Genomic DNA, 18,037 nt, shown 5'->3' with positions numbered 1-18,037 from the left:
GCTGACATGGGTGATAAGACCGGTTTTCTCAGACTGGGTCACAAAAGTGAAGTATAAAATTGTCTGGGAGCTGATTCCTTGTTGCACCATGGCAACATTAGGACCTACGATGGGAAAACTACTGATTCAGCATTGCTATCGTGCAAATATACAAACTACACACAAGCATACTTCAGGAAAGCATGATAGAATTGGTCACCTTGAATGGTACCAATCAGTCAAATTTGGTGGTAGGCTCACAGACTGCCATACAGTATAGTAGTACTGTATGGTAGTACTGTATATTAGGAATCATGGAGGTCTGGCCAAAAAAATATCACCCAAAAACCAGTTTCGCAATATCATCCTGGTGTCCTGGACGAAGATCAAACAAATATTATTACTTTAGTGGTAACTAAGTAATATAACGAAATACGCTATAAAAACAGGTAATATAACTCAAGTTATTTTACTAACAAATGTAACGCGTTACCTAAGTAATATAGTTACTGTAACGAATCTAATAACACGTAATATTATTCCTACAAGTAACGAAGTTACTAATCTTGTTAGTAATCTACTGAGTAACGCCTAGCGACAACGAAGTAATGAAGCCTACTGAATGAGGCTTATTTACCAACTTCTTACTTATAATCAAGATTTGCACATTGTCCAACAACACAATCGTGTCACATGATAAGGTGGCAGTTTCACACGTGACAGCTTAAGGCTGTGTACACAAAGTAATATAATATGTAATATTATTACAGTTACTTTATTTTATGGGTAATATGTAACTGTAACTAAATAGTTCAGCTGCAAGTAATATGTAATATGTAACTAGTTACTTTTACAAAGTAACTTGCCCAACACTGCAGGTTGGACATACAGTATAATCCCTATACTTTGGTCTATAACCGTGACTGCAATTAATTAGGAGTTAAATATCGGCTAGTATATCTGCAGGCACAGCCAAACACTCGGTATTGTTTTATATATAGTATTCCCTTGTTTCACTACTAATTTCCTTTGATCCCTAATCGAACTTAATATTCTCAATTTTCATTCTACTTGATTGTTTATTCATGTAACATAATTATGTAACTGGTGAACAAGCGCATACCATATCAAAAGGAAGAATGGTATCTGACATACAGTGCCATACGGATAATGTTGCATCTGAACATGTGCCACAACTATCAATAGTGAAGTCTCATTAAGTTTTGTTTAAAAGCCAGGTTCAACCTGTTACACAGCATTTACTGACAAAGAACAGTATGAGAAACACTTCTGCATTAAATCCAGCAACTACTACAGATGCAGACTATTCATGTGATAGAGAGGAAACTATATTTTGCTACCACAAATCAGCACCTGGCACTGTCAGTGAGAAGTGATGTAATACAAAGGTAGGACCATGATCTGTGTGCTGTAGAAACTCAGGTATGACAAAAGGTACCAGTTGGGTGGAAGCACTGTCTGTTAATCAATCCCTAAATCTGAGTTACACCTGTCTGAAGGCATCGGGAAGTTAGTTGGTTAGTCAGTCAATGGGAAAATGCAGTTAAATACACGTTGACACTTGTTGAAAGCATTTTGGGTGCCTTTGAAGGCATATTTGGGCTTAATTATTCCCAACCAATAATGCTGAAGATATTGTGAAGCTAACTTTGGAGTGATATATTTTTAGCCAGAAAACTGATCCCTAGCATGTACAGATACTATCGTACTGTATGATATACCTCTCTGTAAATGCTACAGCACACCTTTTGCACTGCAAGAAATCTTGATCTTGGACTGAGTGACAGAGAAATCAAAACTCGAGACTCTCCATTCAACATTCACTTGGCTTTCATATATGATACTTTCATACCTTCGAGGCTACAAGTGCACAATGAATGTTGGACCATACCATATGCATGTTTTAATAGCTGCAATTTACTTTAATTTCTCTGCAATTAAAAGCTATACAAACATCCAAATATTTCTCTGGATGTGGCCACTTCAACTTGATAACCCTCTCTGAGTCTGAAGGATTAGTCATTTGGCACGATTCAGTCTAGTTAATATATTTATTTTCCATTACTACACTCAGAAAATATTGCTCCGTGTTGCTTCAGTATTAAAAAGATTTACAGCACAGTCCAACAGTGTTCACTATTATAACAACATGCAACACTTAATAAGTACACATACTTCTTGTGCCAGTGGTCTATACAATATGTTTATTATGCTGCATTCATTAAATCATTTTGTACATACTCAGGTGGAGTGCAAATATTTGTTAGAACTACTACTGGAAAGCTTCTCACATTGAATGTAAAGGACTCAGATACCATAGAATATGTTATGACAAAAATTGAAGACAAAGAAGGATTTTCTCCTTATAACCAAAGACTGTATTATGGAGGGAAGCATTTAGAATGTGGTCGTACCGTGGGTGATTATTGTATTCAGAAGGAAACAACTCTTGAACTGAGACTACGTATACCATTTAACACTACATTGAATATTGTACATATACAGGAATAGCAATTAAATGATGATTTACTTAATGTGTTCTAACAATTTTGATACCATATGGCTCCAACTTTAAAATGTCTGTAGTTTTCATAACTACACCAACCCTACAAAAAGGCACCATATTGTTTATGAAGCAACACTTAAGACAAAATGAAGAGACTGTATCATTACTTCAGCTACAGTTATGTCAGCTTTAGTCACCTTCACAGCCAAAATATCGTGAGATTTTCAAGTTTACGGATATTTCACTTCACATTGGTACCCATTCATCTTGGTCTACAAGGAAGCCTCTCACATGCAAATCAAAATTTGCCTAAAAGACTCCTCCAGTAGATGGCATCACTGTATGCCATGCTTCCACATTGTTCAAACCTCGTGTTCATGTGCATTGAACCATAAACACAATGTGCTCCATGTTTCATAAAAATATGTTTTATTAGCACTTTATAATGAAGGTCTGACAGCAACATGTGCTGCAGCCTTTGGATTACCTAACTTTATGTTTACAAATTTAGTTTTATGAAACTTTTGGTGATTTATTTATTAATTCATTTATTAAGGCTTTACAGCAAAAATCTGAAGGTCTGTAGGACATCCAAAAATGGATAAATTTTGCAAAACGTTTAAGCTACGAAAATTTGGAGCCATACGGTATGTGTTATTTGTAATTCTAATAAATCATGCTGTTCACACTGTAAGGAACATATTAAATGTTGTGCAATTGTAAACTCCAGTTAATGTTCACTATTCTTTCTAACTAATGCGTGACTAACTTGCCAGTTGGAACATACCCATGTAAGTCTATTAGATGAAAGTCAATATATTAGCCATGAAAGATAGAAAAGGACCTTAGGGTGAAAAGTGGAAATTTATAAAATTTCTGATTATCTGAACAAATGTAAAATTTCACTATTATGAAATACGTACGTCATTGTTTATGATCTATTGAGAAATATTTCTGATATATATTGCTAAAGCATCAATGCATTTTTTAGTTACAGGGTATATAATTACATATTTAAATGATTGTAGCATTCTAATTAATGTGCACTGTTTAAATTTATATTCAACTTAAATAATGCTGTTCATAGCCTTTACAGATGACATAAATATCAAAACTATAACATTTTAATAGATAGAGCATCATCATCATATGGTACGGTAGTACTGTATATTAGTGATCATGAAGATTTGGGTTTTCCTAGCCAGAAAATTCACCAAAAATCAGCTTCACAACTCCATCCTGGCACCTTGGCAGTATTGGTTAGGTATAATTAAGCCCAAAGTGCCTTCAGTACGATTAGGGACCCGCCGATTATGCTCATTATTTTACCTATTATGCTATGCTGCACTGCTCAAAATTTTGCCTATTATGCTTAAATTAATGCTCAATATTTACCTATTATGCTCAAATTATGCTCAATATTTATACCTCAGTTCTCATGTTTTTCTAGTAAATTTGCACTTTATGGGAAAACAGTAAGTTGCTGAAGCATAGACTCTAAATCCCTGCTTGTCAAAATCCAAGTCACGGAAAAGATCGATATACTCTAATAGAACAGTCAGCTGTCTATTATTTTCTGACTGTTCTATTAGAGTATATTGATCTTTTTCTGTGATATATATTTTGATAAGCAAGAATTTATGGTAATGCACAAGTGTTCTGCCTATTATGCTAGCATTATGCTCAATGCTTTCAGGCACCTATTATGCTCATTATTATGCCAGCATAATTGGCGGGTCCCTAAGTACGATCCTAAAAGCTTCCAATAAACTGTTATGAAATTTAAAAATAATATATCCAATGGAATTTTCTACTGCTTACCTGCCTGCCTGCCCAGCCGCCCGCCTGCCTGCCTTCCCAGCCGCCCGCCTGCCTGCCTGGGGGTGGAGACTGTGTCTTTTTTTGCCCTGGGGGTGGGGACTGTGTCTTTTTGCCCTGGGACCCATTTTGTAAGGGCCCCAAGGTGGCCTCCAGAGAGGCTTATAGTAGCTGCCCATAGCTACTGTACTTATCCACGCGTAGCTACAATAAAACAAAATTACAACAGTGTAAATCTTCCCTGTAGACTTGAAGATACATAAGAAGCCTCAATATAAGAGATATCATCCCGTCTCAATGAGATCCATAGCTAGGTACCAGCCTATTATGCTGGCATAATTTTAAGCATAATAGGTGCCTGAAAGCATCAAGCATAATGCTAGCATAATAGCAGAATAGTTGTCATACTGTAAGCAAAAATGCATGTCACCGAAAAAGGTTTACTTAGTACAATGATAGAACAGTTGATGCCACTGATATGGCATTAAGTAGTTATCTGACACAACTGTTATTATAGTTTACAATGTAGCCAAATTCTTAATGCACAACAAGTACTTTTTACATTTAACCAGTTGTTCATAAGCCAAAGTTTATCATTATCCATAGAAAGTAACAAAACATGGAAATTGTGGCAAAAAATTTGAACATAATTATGAGCATAATAGGCAAAATTTTTGAGCACTGCAGCATAGCACAATCGGTAAAATTAAAAGCATAATAGGCTGCACAGCGCAACTGGAAGCATATACGGATATATACAAAACAGTCATTTTCAGACGTATATGGCATGGAGAATATACAGAAAAATATAGAGACGGAGCAAGATAGCAGGCCGTATACAGGTGTATAGCTTGCCAATGAACGACGATACATATACGCGTGAACGCCTTCTTCTGTTCACATAATTGTGGTCAAGACTGACTGCATTGTGTGAAACGTTGTCAGGGGCGAATCGCTATTGTGACAAAGAACCAGCCGCAGCTACTGATTGACTGACGCTCGAGTGGCAGTATGGTACAGCCGAAGCACAGATGGTAGAAGTGACTGATGTTTCGAGTGAGTACTAGTTTGTATGTACAAATATAACAGCAGTTAGCCGCCATCCTTGTTGAGCTACCAGCGGCCCAACGGGAAGGAAGAACTGGTTTTGCCCACTCTTGGGTAACTCAGGTGCCCTTGTTCGCTTGTCCCTTTTATTCTTTTAGTCATTGGGTCAGAAAAGAGAATGAACAACGGATGAAACATCATGCGGCTAGCTACACTCAGGAAGAAAAGAAAGTCTTTGGGAAACATACTGCCACAAACAGTGTCATGTAGCTACAGTCTTGGTGGACATGGAACAGACTTAGCTAAATGCTACAGATCGTATATTAGTTATAATTATTTTCAGTTTGTATGAGTTTGGTTAGACAATATGAATTCCTAGCCACTCTTTACAAACTTTAGCCAGAGAGATTCTTTGTGATGTATGAAATATCAGCATCATGTTATTAGTAAATTTGATTCAAGGTGCAAACGTTAGCAGATTCTTGATGGTAGATATTTAGTAATGGCACAACACCGCTTCACATAGTAAAACATCTGTTTCTTTGCTGACCCAATGACAAAACAGTGCTCTGGAAGTAGACTAGTTGCTCACCGCCAATCCATATATGGCAGCACATTTCATCTGTTGTCTGAAGAGAAAGTGGCATGGCCACAACAGACTAGTAGAGTCAATCCAATGGTCCCAGCATAGAATCTGGGCTGGCCTGATTTCTGTGGTCTTGGAACAGAGGTGTAAAACTCCGAGTGGGTCAATGAAGGTGAATCCATGGCAGAATTAAATTTTGTTGAGTCAGTATGGCAATGCTTACCCCTTCAAAAAGAACAACAGAAGCTTTTACACACGCAGTAGTACGCACGGGATTGCTTGAGTGTGGGATTGTAAGGGGTCATTCTTTACACGTACTCATAAAACTGTTGACACGGTTGACTTACCAGTTCTACTCGTCTGGTCTCTTGCATGGGAATTCTGTGGGATGCTTTGCATCTGTGGGAGCTGGTGCAATGTATTAAGAGACCCATCTGTATCAGATGAGTCCCATACAAATATTAATTATTGTGATATTCCTGTAGTGTGCTTTATTTTAAATCTCTGTACCATGTTATAAAGTTCCCAGTTAGTTATTAATATAATAACTACGGTTACAGACAAAAGTGTAACTGTTTCATCTTTGTCTCATCTCTCTTGGGTGTGGTGCATGTGACTGGCCTAGCCCAAGCCCAAGACAACATGTGGCCATATATACCCCTTAGCTTTGTGTGCTAATAGTATTGGCAAGAATAAATAATAATTTACTGTAGGTATTGGTATGAATTTTACTTGTGTATATCATGTCCTGTGTACAATATTCTCTACTTATATAGCTGCATGTGGGTCTCAAGAGCGCCAAATGATGACACAGGCAATTTTAACTCTTAGGAAGGACGTTGGTGAGCTGTGAAGTCAGATGACCAACATGAAATTGCAGTAAGGGAAAGTCCATGCAGTGAGCCATTACCAATCAGTGTTATAATTATCACAATTTTTTAATTTACAACAACTTCCTAAATATTATAGGTTTTTTTACTGTTATATTCAATTACTTGCTAACAAATTTACTCAAGATGAGAAAGAAAGCTGATGACTAGGCCTGAGCCTATTATGCTTTTGAAATTACCTATTATGCTTTTGAGCATTGCTCCAGAATTTCCCCTATTATGCTCCAATTATGCCCAGTTGTGTTCCATTATGCTCCAAATATGCTCATATAAAATTGTGTCTTGACTGCTCTATTAGAGTACCAAATGCATCTGTGAACGTTCTATTAGAATATTTCATTATGCGGTGACTGTTCTATTAGAGTATATCGATCTTTAACTAATCTTTTTTTCACAACGTAGCTGTAAATCTGATTTTTACCATGTTTGCACACTATCCCATTCTGCATCATGCAAAATAGGCAGAGTTTCAGCTTCTCTGATAACCAATGTACAAAACTTTGCCTATTATGCTGGCATTATGCTGAAGCATTTGGTTACCTATTATGCCCCAAATTATGCTGGCATAATCGGCGCAGGCCTACTGATGACTATTTTCTTAAGTTGTAATTTTGTCTTATATCTCTAATTCTGTTCACAGAGCAGCACATCGACACTATGACACCAACGTTTACAGCGTCAACCATGAAGGAGTGAATGAATCGCACAAACAGTTAAAAAAGAGGTGCAGATAAACTACAGATAGTCAGATACTGTAATATGCAAGCTGCATTATGTTGACTGCATATGTCCTTTCATAGAAGAATTACATGCAGGACATGGACCTAAGAGAAGAGGGATGATGAAATTAATCAGGTGTTACACGTCCTACTAACCACTGTGGAGATCTAACAGTATGTGTATATGTGTACCCTATAATAATTGGTGACTGTGCACTTATGCAATATAGACTTTGGACTGCCTATATTTTTGAAATGCTGGAACATTGAATAATGCATTGAAGGAAAGTGGATATTGTCTACTCCTTTGTAAACTCTGTATGATGTACCTGCTTGGGTGATTCAGTAAGTTATTTGTGCTGCATTGACCCTGTATTTCTAGCAATCTTGAATCTTCAAGGTGCACAAGTGCTGAATATCACAGCGTGGTACGTGGCATGCAAGATGTGGGTCACATGTATGCTTTTATAGAGCACTCCAAGAGCAGTTAGTTTGAGAGATACTGATGTGAGTAGAGTTATACTGTATGGTTTTGCTAATTTTTATCTCATGCACTACAGCAGTCCCATCAATGACTCCATAAGTTCAGTGCACCTACTCACCTTGAAACTGGTGTTGGTAAGTATATTTACTACATGCGAAGTATGAACATTAATGTTAACTATTTGCAGATGAAGAAATGATGTGATTGTTCTCGGTATGAAGAAAGCAAGGATTGGATAGTGTTGTGGGCTCTTGCTACACAGCTCAGTGATGATCAGGCAGAACAGTTATAACTGAAACTCATTGACTATGAGGTTGTTTTACCTTTTTGTTTCAGTTTCATTATTGTACAACTGTACTTTGTTTTGGCTCACATGAAATAGCAACAATAAATCGAAAGCGACGTCATTAATTGGGTATTTCGGAAGGGATAAGGGCCGTCTGAGGGCAAGGCGTGGGTCTAGTAGAAGCGTATACAGCCATATAGAGGATAGTATGCAGCCGTACTGAGGTATGTGTGACTGTGTGGGTCTATAATACGATTGTACTCGTGACATATACAGAGGTGCCGTCTAAGTTAAGAGTCCAGTTTCGGGACAGACTGATCTATATCTTTGGGTTGACGCTACACGTATGTAATCAGTCTTTACGTGTTGTAGATGCTGCTATACTGATCAGTCTATGCCTCTCATTGCGCTGTGCTGGTGCCTATCCATAGCAACCAGTGAAGCAATGCCAATGGCAGCAAACCATTACTCGTAAACATCTTATAGGGCACCTATATATAGACAGTGTGACTTCTACATAAGATCGAGATACTCAAATAGAACAGTCACCCTATTACAGCAATCAGGCAAATATGTAGTCATAGTAATTGTTAACAATCAGTCTGGCATAGGGTACAAAAATTTCCTAGGTGATATGTATGTATTTGGCAGAAAGCTTGCTGTAAAATTCACGCTTAGGATGCCCTAGCCATTACCCTAATATAACGATCCAATAAAATTATAATTATATTGTGATAAATTATTAAAGTACTCTCATATTTAATCTCAGAGAGTCTAATTTTCAAAATTCCCTCAGGGCATTTCCCCAGACCCCCTGGCTTGGCATGTTGTGCACCTGTCAATACGCTTATCAGTTAGTAACTAGCGGTTTGCCTTTAGTTGTAGTCAGTTTGTTCTTGTAAAATTACTCTCATAGTCAATCTCTAATTGTGACCAAATTTGACAAAACGAGGCTTCCACACGCATCCACTTTTATGGCTTTGAAGCACCATAACTCAATGTAGGAGCATGTCATTAGTTTCAAATTTTTATCTGATATTTTACAATGCTATGGACCAACCGTGTGAAAATTTTAGGTCAATAGCTTACTGAGTAGTCAAGTTACAGTTGGTTAAAGTTAGAAACTTGGACAAATCCAGAAATATTACAGAAATTTCTATTACAGTGCATAAGTGTTTTATCCCTGTTTCGTCTTCTATTAAACTATTAGCAAAGACCTAGATGAGTAAGCTTCCTCATGGAATAGTTATTTTGTGCTATATGTAAAGTGGGTGCGGTTCATAATCAAAACCGTGCTATGTGACAACTGTTCGCCAGCACTCAAGCTTCGAACTGTAACAGATTTTATACCCTGTCCTTTACACTGCTATGACACCATGGGCACTCAACAACTCATACCTTTTCTTGTTGACGCTAAGTCACATATTTCACTATAGTAGCTACTGCTCTCAGTTCCAAGGAAGCAGCCAATACGGTGCCAGCTTCGATTTCTCCAGCTCTTATACAAAATACTTGTTTGGTCTTTCACATTTACTGAGTGATTTTAAAATGACATATCCAATCCCACCATGACTCCACCTATGTATCTATATAAAATGATACGATTATCTAAGTTGGTTAGGAGCCATACCCACGGTTCCAAACCCATACTTAGTGGTGTGCAATATCACAATAATTTTTCAATATCATATCAATTTTCAATATTTGCAGACACTGATTTTGACATATTTATAGATATTAATCTATAATCATCAATATATGTGACTGGATTTTGGAAAAACGATCCAAATCGCACATTAGAAGTTTCGAGATAAATGGTTTTAAAGAATTAAAGCCAGCATAACTCTCCAAGGATAGCAAGCACGTGTATGAAATTTACACAAAAGATGCATCAATCTGTTACCTTTCAAGCCACTTCCAGTACTTGTAGCTGCTTGTACAGTTTCCCGCCAAATAAGCTGATATGTAGCAAAATCTACAGGGAACACGTCTGGCCAACATTATAAGGCTGTCCACCAGTAAACCACTGATTCTTGCCAAGCCAGGTTCTTCACAAGGCCTGAAACCACCATTTGAGCACTCCACACCACCCAGAAAAGACGTCTGTTAAAACCAGCCTCGTGTAGTTTGAGTAGTGCTGAGGGTCAAAACCTGTAGTACGATAGTGCAGCTATCCACTGGTGGTGTTAGTTTGATTTTGCTTGATGTGCGATTTGGTTCGGTTCTGTAAAATCTGGTCACATATCAAGATATTTGTGATGAAGTTACAGCATTTTAGCCTGTGATTGTACAATCATGCTAGAAATGAAGGTCATTTCTGTTCAATTTAGCCATCAAAAAAGCTTATCTACCAGTTTTCTAGGCTTGTTAGTAGTACTACGTAATGGTTTTAGTGAATCTCAGCATATTCATACATATCGGCTGCCCACACATTTAATCTCCAATTTAATTAATTATCAATATCGCGATAACTGATTATCACAGATCTTTATTGTATCAAAATCAAAATCCTGATATTGCGTACCACCATATGAAGACGATTGCTACATTGAACAGACATCATTGTACTTTATCACAGAAACACTGTAATTTCACAATCTAACCTGCAGAACTATTTCACAATGCTTTTGTTTTATTAAGGTTAATGGGTGTTAAGACATCGAAATAGTTTCAGAGCATTCTCAGAGCATTCTCTTTCAAATATCCATCATACAATTTGTGGTAAGTGATTGCTTAAATTTTGTCTGATTTCCTTCTGTTATAGCTCATCTGAATTGCTATTCACTGCTCTTTCCATATCTGGCCCGGAATTTGAGGTATTTATCACATGTTGCAGGTTCTTACACCTTTTATTACAAGCCTCCAAAATGCCCAATACAAAATGTATGGAAATTTGCTACACCAGGTCAGTCTAGGCCATTTTGATGCACCAAAATTTCTGTGAATTTGACTTATTCTGGCATGTTTCTCTACACGTATCACACCTGGAAAGTAACTAAACAGAATCAAGGTAGATGGTACACAATGATTAATTTAATTTTTGATGGTGTTTTAATCAAAATATAATTTATTGGACATGCTTGTTCCATTTGGCATTTTTGCTATAAACTAAAGTATAGCAAATGTCCACAAAATTCTTATGCTATAGTATGTAGGCGTTGAGCTGAATCCTCAAAAACATTTAATAACTCATGGATGCAATTACACATTATCTGAAATTTGGCTCATTTGTAGTCCTACTTGACCTGATAAAAACATTTTAAAATCACTTTGTTCAAATGTCTGACATAATATTTATGGTTAATCAAAATTTTCACAATACATTTCCTGTGCGGAAGCCATATAACTACAGTGTCCATTATGGGCCTTTCCCGAATTTGTAATGGCACTTTGTGCAAGGCACGTGTATTTGAGCCAGTTTTCTGCCTTGGAGGGGGCGTGAGTTTAAGGGTTAATAATGATATTGCTATGTTACCTGCAAAATCTGTTAGATTTTTAAAGAGATATCCTTCTATGTTCTGCAATTGCAGTTGCTACTCTTCATTTATGTGTGTCTTATGTTGATCCTAGTTGTTTGGCTGCCTTTGTGGCATGCAGATTAATTGCTCTGGACAACTGCCCTAGGCACTTCTATTATGCTATAGAAGTGCCTACTAGGTAGGGGAGTCTACATAAGAAAACCACCCCAGCCATTTCCTAGATACTAATGGCCAAAAGTTTGGGTTTTTTTCTTTGTTTTTTTTCTACAGTACTACTTCTTTTTGCACACTTTGCAAAATCTGCTATAAAACACAAATGCGTACTCCAATTAGGCTGAAATTTGGCACATGTAAAGAGCTCATTAAAGCAAATCTTGGTACCACATTTGTTAGGACTTCTCTGAGCATTCACAGAGTTATGACTGATTATTCGCTTAAAATAAGATTGAAATTCTGTCACACCTACAGGGTGGACCCCTTGAAGAAATGAGTTGAAAATTGCTATGTATACCTTTTTGGAGTTTGAAAGGAATCGACATAAGGACCATGGAGATATGGCACAAAACCCAACCTATGTCACAATGACGTGATTGAGTTTCGTAAATAAATAAAAACTATTAGTTTTCACACCTAGCAGGCAAACCACTGAGAAGAGTGAGCTGAAAACCAGCATGTAGATGGAATAATCATCTTAGAAAGGCCTTGCAGTAGTATATAAGAATCAGAGTGAGTTACAATGCAAAATGCAACTACGTACAGCAAGTGAGCGATCGAGATACTCTAGTAGTACAGTCACCCTATAAGAGCATTCAGCATTGTTAGTAAGTTGCTCTATTAGAGTGTTCAGCTACACAACAAGTCACTGTGTAGAGATTTCAGCTCCACAACAAGACATCCTGCAGAGAGCTCAGTTACAAACAAATCACCCTGTAGAGAATTCAGCTGCAAACAAATTACTCTGTGCCACTAATAAATCACTGTGTATAGAATTCAGCTCACCCTATAGAGAGTCTAGCTACATTGGAAGTCACTGTGTACGAGAGTTCAGCTGCAAACAAGTTATGCCATAGAGATTTCTACTACAAGCAAAACAACCTGTAGATGTGATAATACTTTTAAAGAATGTATAATTATAAAAAGTACAGTACAAAACAATTCTGCTCTTGATTTCTTCCTTCTTTCTGCAGTAAAGAAAAAGAAAAAGTAAAAGAAGCTCCAAAGCTGGCCACAGGCCAGCTTTGGAGTATATAATTAATATAAAAATAGATATCTATACCAAAACAGCCAAGCTGAGAAAAAAAGAGTGAAGTTCCCAAAAATCCAAGGTGAATAAGGATGTGAAATCCAAGGTGGCAGCCAAGAAATGACTGTGATGTTACGTTAATGGAAATAATTCAGTAACGACAGTTCAGGTGAACTTGTGGTGCCTTCTCCAAGTATCAACAGGATTTGGTACCAAATTCACCTGAATTGTTGCTAATAAAATTTTGTCATTAACCTACCGTCATAGCCATTTCTTGGCCACCACCTTGGATTTCACATCTTTTTTCACAATAGCTTTTTTGGGGGCTGCACCTTTTTTTCACAGCTTGGCTGTTTTGGTATAGGTATACAGTATACATACAAGTAGAAGCAAGAATTTAAAGTTGGATTAAAGAGCAAAGAAAAAAGGGAAGTGAAACTAGGCAATAGCTACATAAAGTAGTGGGTAGTTGGAAAAGGCAGATACGGTCGGACGCGGACACGGACACGGACATTTTTATAAAGCACTTTTGTATTTATATAACAGTTATTTTTCATACCTAATACTGTTTTTACAGCAATCTTCGCTTCCAGACCCAGGCATCGATCTTTTCATAGCGCTTATCCATTTATAAGCGCACATGCGAAGGATAGACTAGCACTTTAAAGACCATTATAGTGTTGTATACGTGCTCTAGAAATCTAATTTAGAGTCGCATATAGTAAAAACGGAAGATTAAACATGCCTAATTTTTGAAGAAAAACTGATTTTAATCGCTGATTACAACCACGTGAAACAGATATAGGGTGCACAATGAACACTAGTTCCATGACAAAGGATTGAACATAACTTGATAATATTAAAAAGCTTTTATAAATATACATGTAGCATACAGGATTTAAAATCTAAACATATTCAAAATGTGCATAAGCTTCCGTTTTTACTCTATGCAGTCACATTATTGATATTAATGTAGCATGTCACAATGTAATTTCGTATGCCAGGTTCTTGAAACCTTCAACACTTTCGGTATAAGCGCCTGTGCCCTATACTGAAAGGAGTAAGATTGTGGATTTGGCCTGCTAAGCTAAGTTACATGGGGCATACAAGCTAATCTCTACAACTATATAACTCTGTATTAGACTTTAGAGCATGTGTATAACACCATATGGCCTTTGGCATGCTGTGGAGTGCTGGTCTAGTCCTTCGCACGTGCACTTATAAATGGATAATCGCTATGAAAAGATCGACGCCTGGGTCTGGAAGCGAAGACTGCTGTAAAAACAGCGTTAGGTATGAAAAATAACTGTTACATAAATGTAAAAGTGCTTTTTGAAAATGTCCGTGTCCGCGTCTGACCGTATCTGCCTTTTCCAACTACCCTAAAGTAGTGGTTGCCTATACCTGCCAATGGGAATATATATAACAAACAAAATATTGTAGCAAATAGTTTAGTTTAAAGGAAATTTGTAAGGGTGGAATCATTGCAAAAGACAAACATTTTATTTAAAGCATGCACATGCAGTGGAATCATGGCGAAAGCCCTTACACATAATGTAATCAAACACACTTACCATTGCTTTAAACAAAACCAACGTTTTCTGCTATGACACTCACAACTGAAATTCTTTAAATGAAAGGTCGGTTGCAACTGAGGAATCATGGCGAAGTAGTATAATCGGCCTTTAATCGAAAGATTGGAATACTTGCAGTGTAATCGGCCTTTAATTGAAAGGTTGTATGCGGCTGGCTGTAAACATGTCAGAGTCACAAACGCTTCAATCCAACAATATCACCTTTCTGGAATTACAGATATTTAGAATTCCTTTATTTATTATTACTGAGCAGACAGCACTGTTGATGAGCTCAGGAAAAAAATCACATATGTACATTACTACAATAATTAGAAACGTTAATTGAGAAAGAGTCAGAGTCATTTAAATCAATTAGGAATTGTGGCAACAAGTTCCAGTCTTGAGCTGTACATTGTAGAGAGTTCAGCTACAAAGAAACTTCCATGTAGAGAGTTCAGCTGCAAACAAATTGCCCTGTAGAGAATTCAGCTACAAACAAATCACCCTGTAGAAAGATCAGCTAGAAGAAGTTACCTTGTAGAGAGTTCAGATACAAACAAATCACCCTGTAGAGAGTTCAGCTAGAAACAAGTCACCCTGTAGAGAGTTCAGCTAGAAGAATTACATTGTAGAGAGTTCAGCTACAAAGAAAATACCATGTAGAGAGTTCAGCTTCAAACAAATTGCCCTGTAGAGAATTCAGCTACCAATAAATTACCCTGTAGAAAGATCAGCTAGAAGAAGTGACCTTGTAGAGAGTTCAGCTACAAACAAATCACCCTTTAGAGAGTTCAGCTAGAAACAATTCACCCTGTAGAGAGTTCAGCTAGAAACAAGCCACCCGTAGAGAGTTCAGCTAGAAGCAGTTATATTGTAGAGAGTTCAGCAGTTTAGCTGCAAACAAATCGCCCTGTAGAGAATTCAGCTACAAACAAATCACCATGTAGAAAGATCAGCTAGAAGAAGTTACCTTGTAGAGAGTTCAGCTACAAACAAATCACCCTGTAGAGAGTTCAGCTACAAACAAGTCATCCGGTAGAGATCAGCTAGAAGGATCACCTTGCAGAGAGGTCAGCTACAAAGAAATCACCTTGCTTCATCTTTTCTTCTTCCTGTAGTAAAGAAAAATAATGACAGGTTAAAAAGCCCTAAAGCCGGCCTATGGCCGGCTTTGGGGTATACAAATACAAAAAGAAGTGAAATCTAATCCAAAACAGCCAAGCTGTAAAAAAAGAGTGCAGCCCTGAGAAAGGCTATGGTGAAAAAAGATGTGAAATCCAAGGTGGCGGCCAAGAAATGGCTGTGATGGTAGGTTAATGGTAAAAATTTTAATAACGATAATTCAGGTCAATTTTGTGCCAAGACCAAGCGGCACCAAATTCACCTGAATTGTTTTTATTAAAATTTTTACCATTAAACTACCATCACAGCCATTTCTTGGCCACCACCTTGGATTTCACATCTTTTTTCACCGTAGCCTTTCTGAGGGCCGCACACTTTTTTTACAGCTTGGCTGTTTTGGATTAGATATTACCAAAACAGCCAAGCTGTAAAAAAGTGTGTGGCCCTCAGAAAGGCTACGGTGAAAAAAGATGTGAAATCCAAGGTGGCGGCCAAGAAATGGCTGTGATGGTAGGTTAATGGTAAAAATTTTAATAATGACAATTCAGGAAAATTTTGTGAAGCGGCACAAAAATTCACCTGAATTGTCGTTATTAAAATTTTTACCATTAACCTACCATCACAGCCATTTCTTGGCCGCCACCTTGGATTTCACATCTTTGTTCACCATAGCCTTTCTGAGGGCCGCACACTTTTTTTACAGCTTGGCTGTTTTGGATTAGATTTCATTTCTTTTTGTATTTGTATACCCCAAAGCCGGCCTATGGCCAGCTTTAGGACTTTTTTAACCTATGTTTTTTTTCTTTACTACAGGAAGAAGAAAAGATGAAGTAGATGTACTTTAAATATTTTATCAGTAAATGTACAAATTATATATATGTGACCGGATTTGCGAAAAGGGGTCTTCCACACACATCCAATTTACGAACTTTGGCAGTTCATAATGTCAGATGGGAAAATAGTATTGCCTTGAAATTTGGACAGTGATGAGTAACAACATAGGTTAATACATGAACAAAATTTCAGGTTAGTATCTTCTTTGAGCACAAAGGTATGGTCATTCAAGTTCATAGAATTGGATGTGTGTGGAAGACCCTTTTTCGTAAATCCGGTCTCATATAATACATATGTGACCGGATTTGCGAAAAGGGGCCTTCCACACATCCAATTTGCCAACTTTGACAATTGATAACTTCAGATTGGAAAGAGCTATTGCCTTGAAATTTGGGCAGTGGTGATTTCTTTGCAGCTGAATTCTCTACATGATGGTTTCTTTGTAGCTGAACTCTCTACAAGGTAATTTCTTCTAGCTGATCTCTCTACAGGGAGATTTGTTTGTAGCTGAACTATCTACAAGGTAACTTCTTCTAGCTGATCTCTCTACAGGGTGATTTGTTTGTAGCTGAATTCTGTACAGGTGATTTGTTTGCAGCTGAGCTCTTTACAGAATGTTTCTTTGTAGCTGAACTCTCTACAAGGTAACTTTTCTAGCTGATATCTCTACAAGGTGACTAGTTTGTAGCTGAACTCTCTACATGGTGGTTTCTTTTTGTAACTGAACTTTCTACAAGGTGACTTCTTCTAGCTGATCTTTCAATAGAGTGATTTAATTGTTTGTAGCTTCACTCTCTACAAGGTAACTTCTTCTAGCTGATCTCTCTATAGGGACATTTGTTTGTAGCTGAACTCTCTACTGGTGATTTGTTTGTAGCTGAATTCTGTGCAGGTGATTTGTTTGCAGCTGAGCTCTTTACAGAATGGTTTCTTTGTAGCTGAACTCTCTAAAAGGTAACTTCTTCTAACTGATCTTTCTACAGGGTGATTTGTTTGTAGCTGAACTATCTACAAGGTAATATCTTCTAGCTGATCTCTCTACAGGGTGATTTGTTTGAAGCTGAATTCTGTACAGGTGATTTGTTTGCAGCTGAGCTCTTTACAGAATGGTTTCTTTGTAGCTGAACTCTCTACAAGGTAATTTCTTCTAGCTGATCTCTCTACAGGGAAATTTGTTTGTAGCTGAACTCTCTACAACTTAACTTTTCTAGCTGATGTCTCTACAAGGTGGCTAGTTTGTAGCTGAACTCTCTACATGGCGGTTTCTTTGTAACTGAACTTTCTACAAGGTGACTTCTTCTAGCTGATCTTTCAATAGGATGATTTGTTTGTAGCTTCACTCTCTACAAGGTAACTTCTTCTAGCTGATCTCTCTACAGGGAGATTTGTTTGAAGCTGAACTTTCTAAATGATGGTTTCTTTGTAGCTGAACTCTCTACAAGGTAATTT

General features: G+C 37.3%; 1 protein-coding gene and 1 long non-coding RNA gene across 9 annotated transcripts in view; both read left to right on the top strand.

The window, feature by feature from the left end:
- LOC136252004 (uncharacterized) overlaps positions 1-2,534 on the top strand; it is an 86,618-nt gene extending 84,084 nt beyond the window's left edge. For all 3 annotated transcript variants that reach the window (XM_066044332.1, XM_066044331.1, XM_066044333.1), the window contains one exon: positions 2,246-2,534. In XM_066044332.1, the coding sequence (XP_065900404.1) occupies positions 2,246-2,511 (266 nt within the window). In that variant the 3' untranslated portion in view covers positions 2,512-2,534. The remainder of the gene's footprint in view (positions 1-2,245) is intronic.
- A 2,571-nt stretch (positions 2,535-5,105) lies between these two features.
- Positions 5,106-8,441, top strand: LOC136252003 (uncharacterized). Of its 6 annotated transcripts, XR_010699304.1 has the most exons (8): positions 5,106-5,380; positions 6,734-7,571; positions 7,648-7,740; positions 7,797-7,911; positions 7,967-7,994; positions 8,038-8,073; positions 8,127-8,184; positions 8,238-8,441. It is a non-coding gene; the product is annotated as an uncharacterized lncRNA (long non-coding RNA). The 6 variants fall into 6 exon arrangements; XR_010699305.1 differs by having other exon boundaries at positions 6,789-7,571; positions 7,967-8,073; XR_010699307.1 differs by lacking the exon at positions 7,967-7,994.
- The last annotated feature ends 9,596 nt before the right edge of the window (positions 8,442-18,037 follow it).

This window comes from Dysidea avara, chromosome 4, assembly GCF_963678975.1.
Source record: "Dysidea avara chromosome 4, odDysAvar1.4, whole genome shotgun sequence".
NCBI lineage: Eukaryota > Metazoa > Porifera > Demospongiae > Dictyoceratida > Dysideidae > Dysidea > Dysidea avara.
The sequence above is the reverse complement of the archived record's forward strand: the minus strand, read 5'-3'. Positions and strand labels throughout refer to the sequence as shown.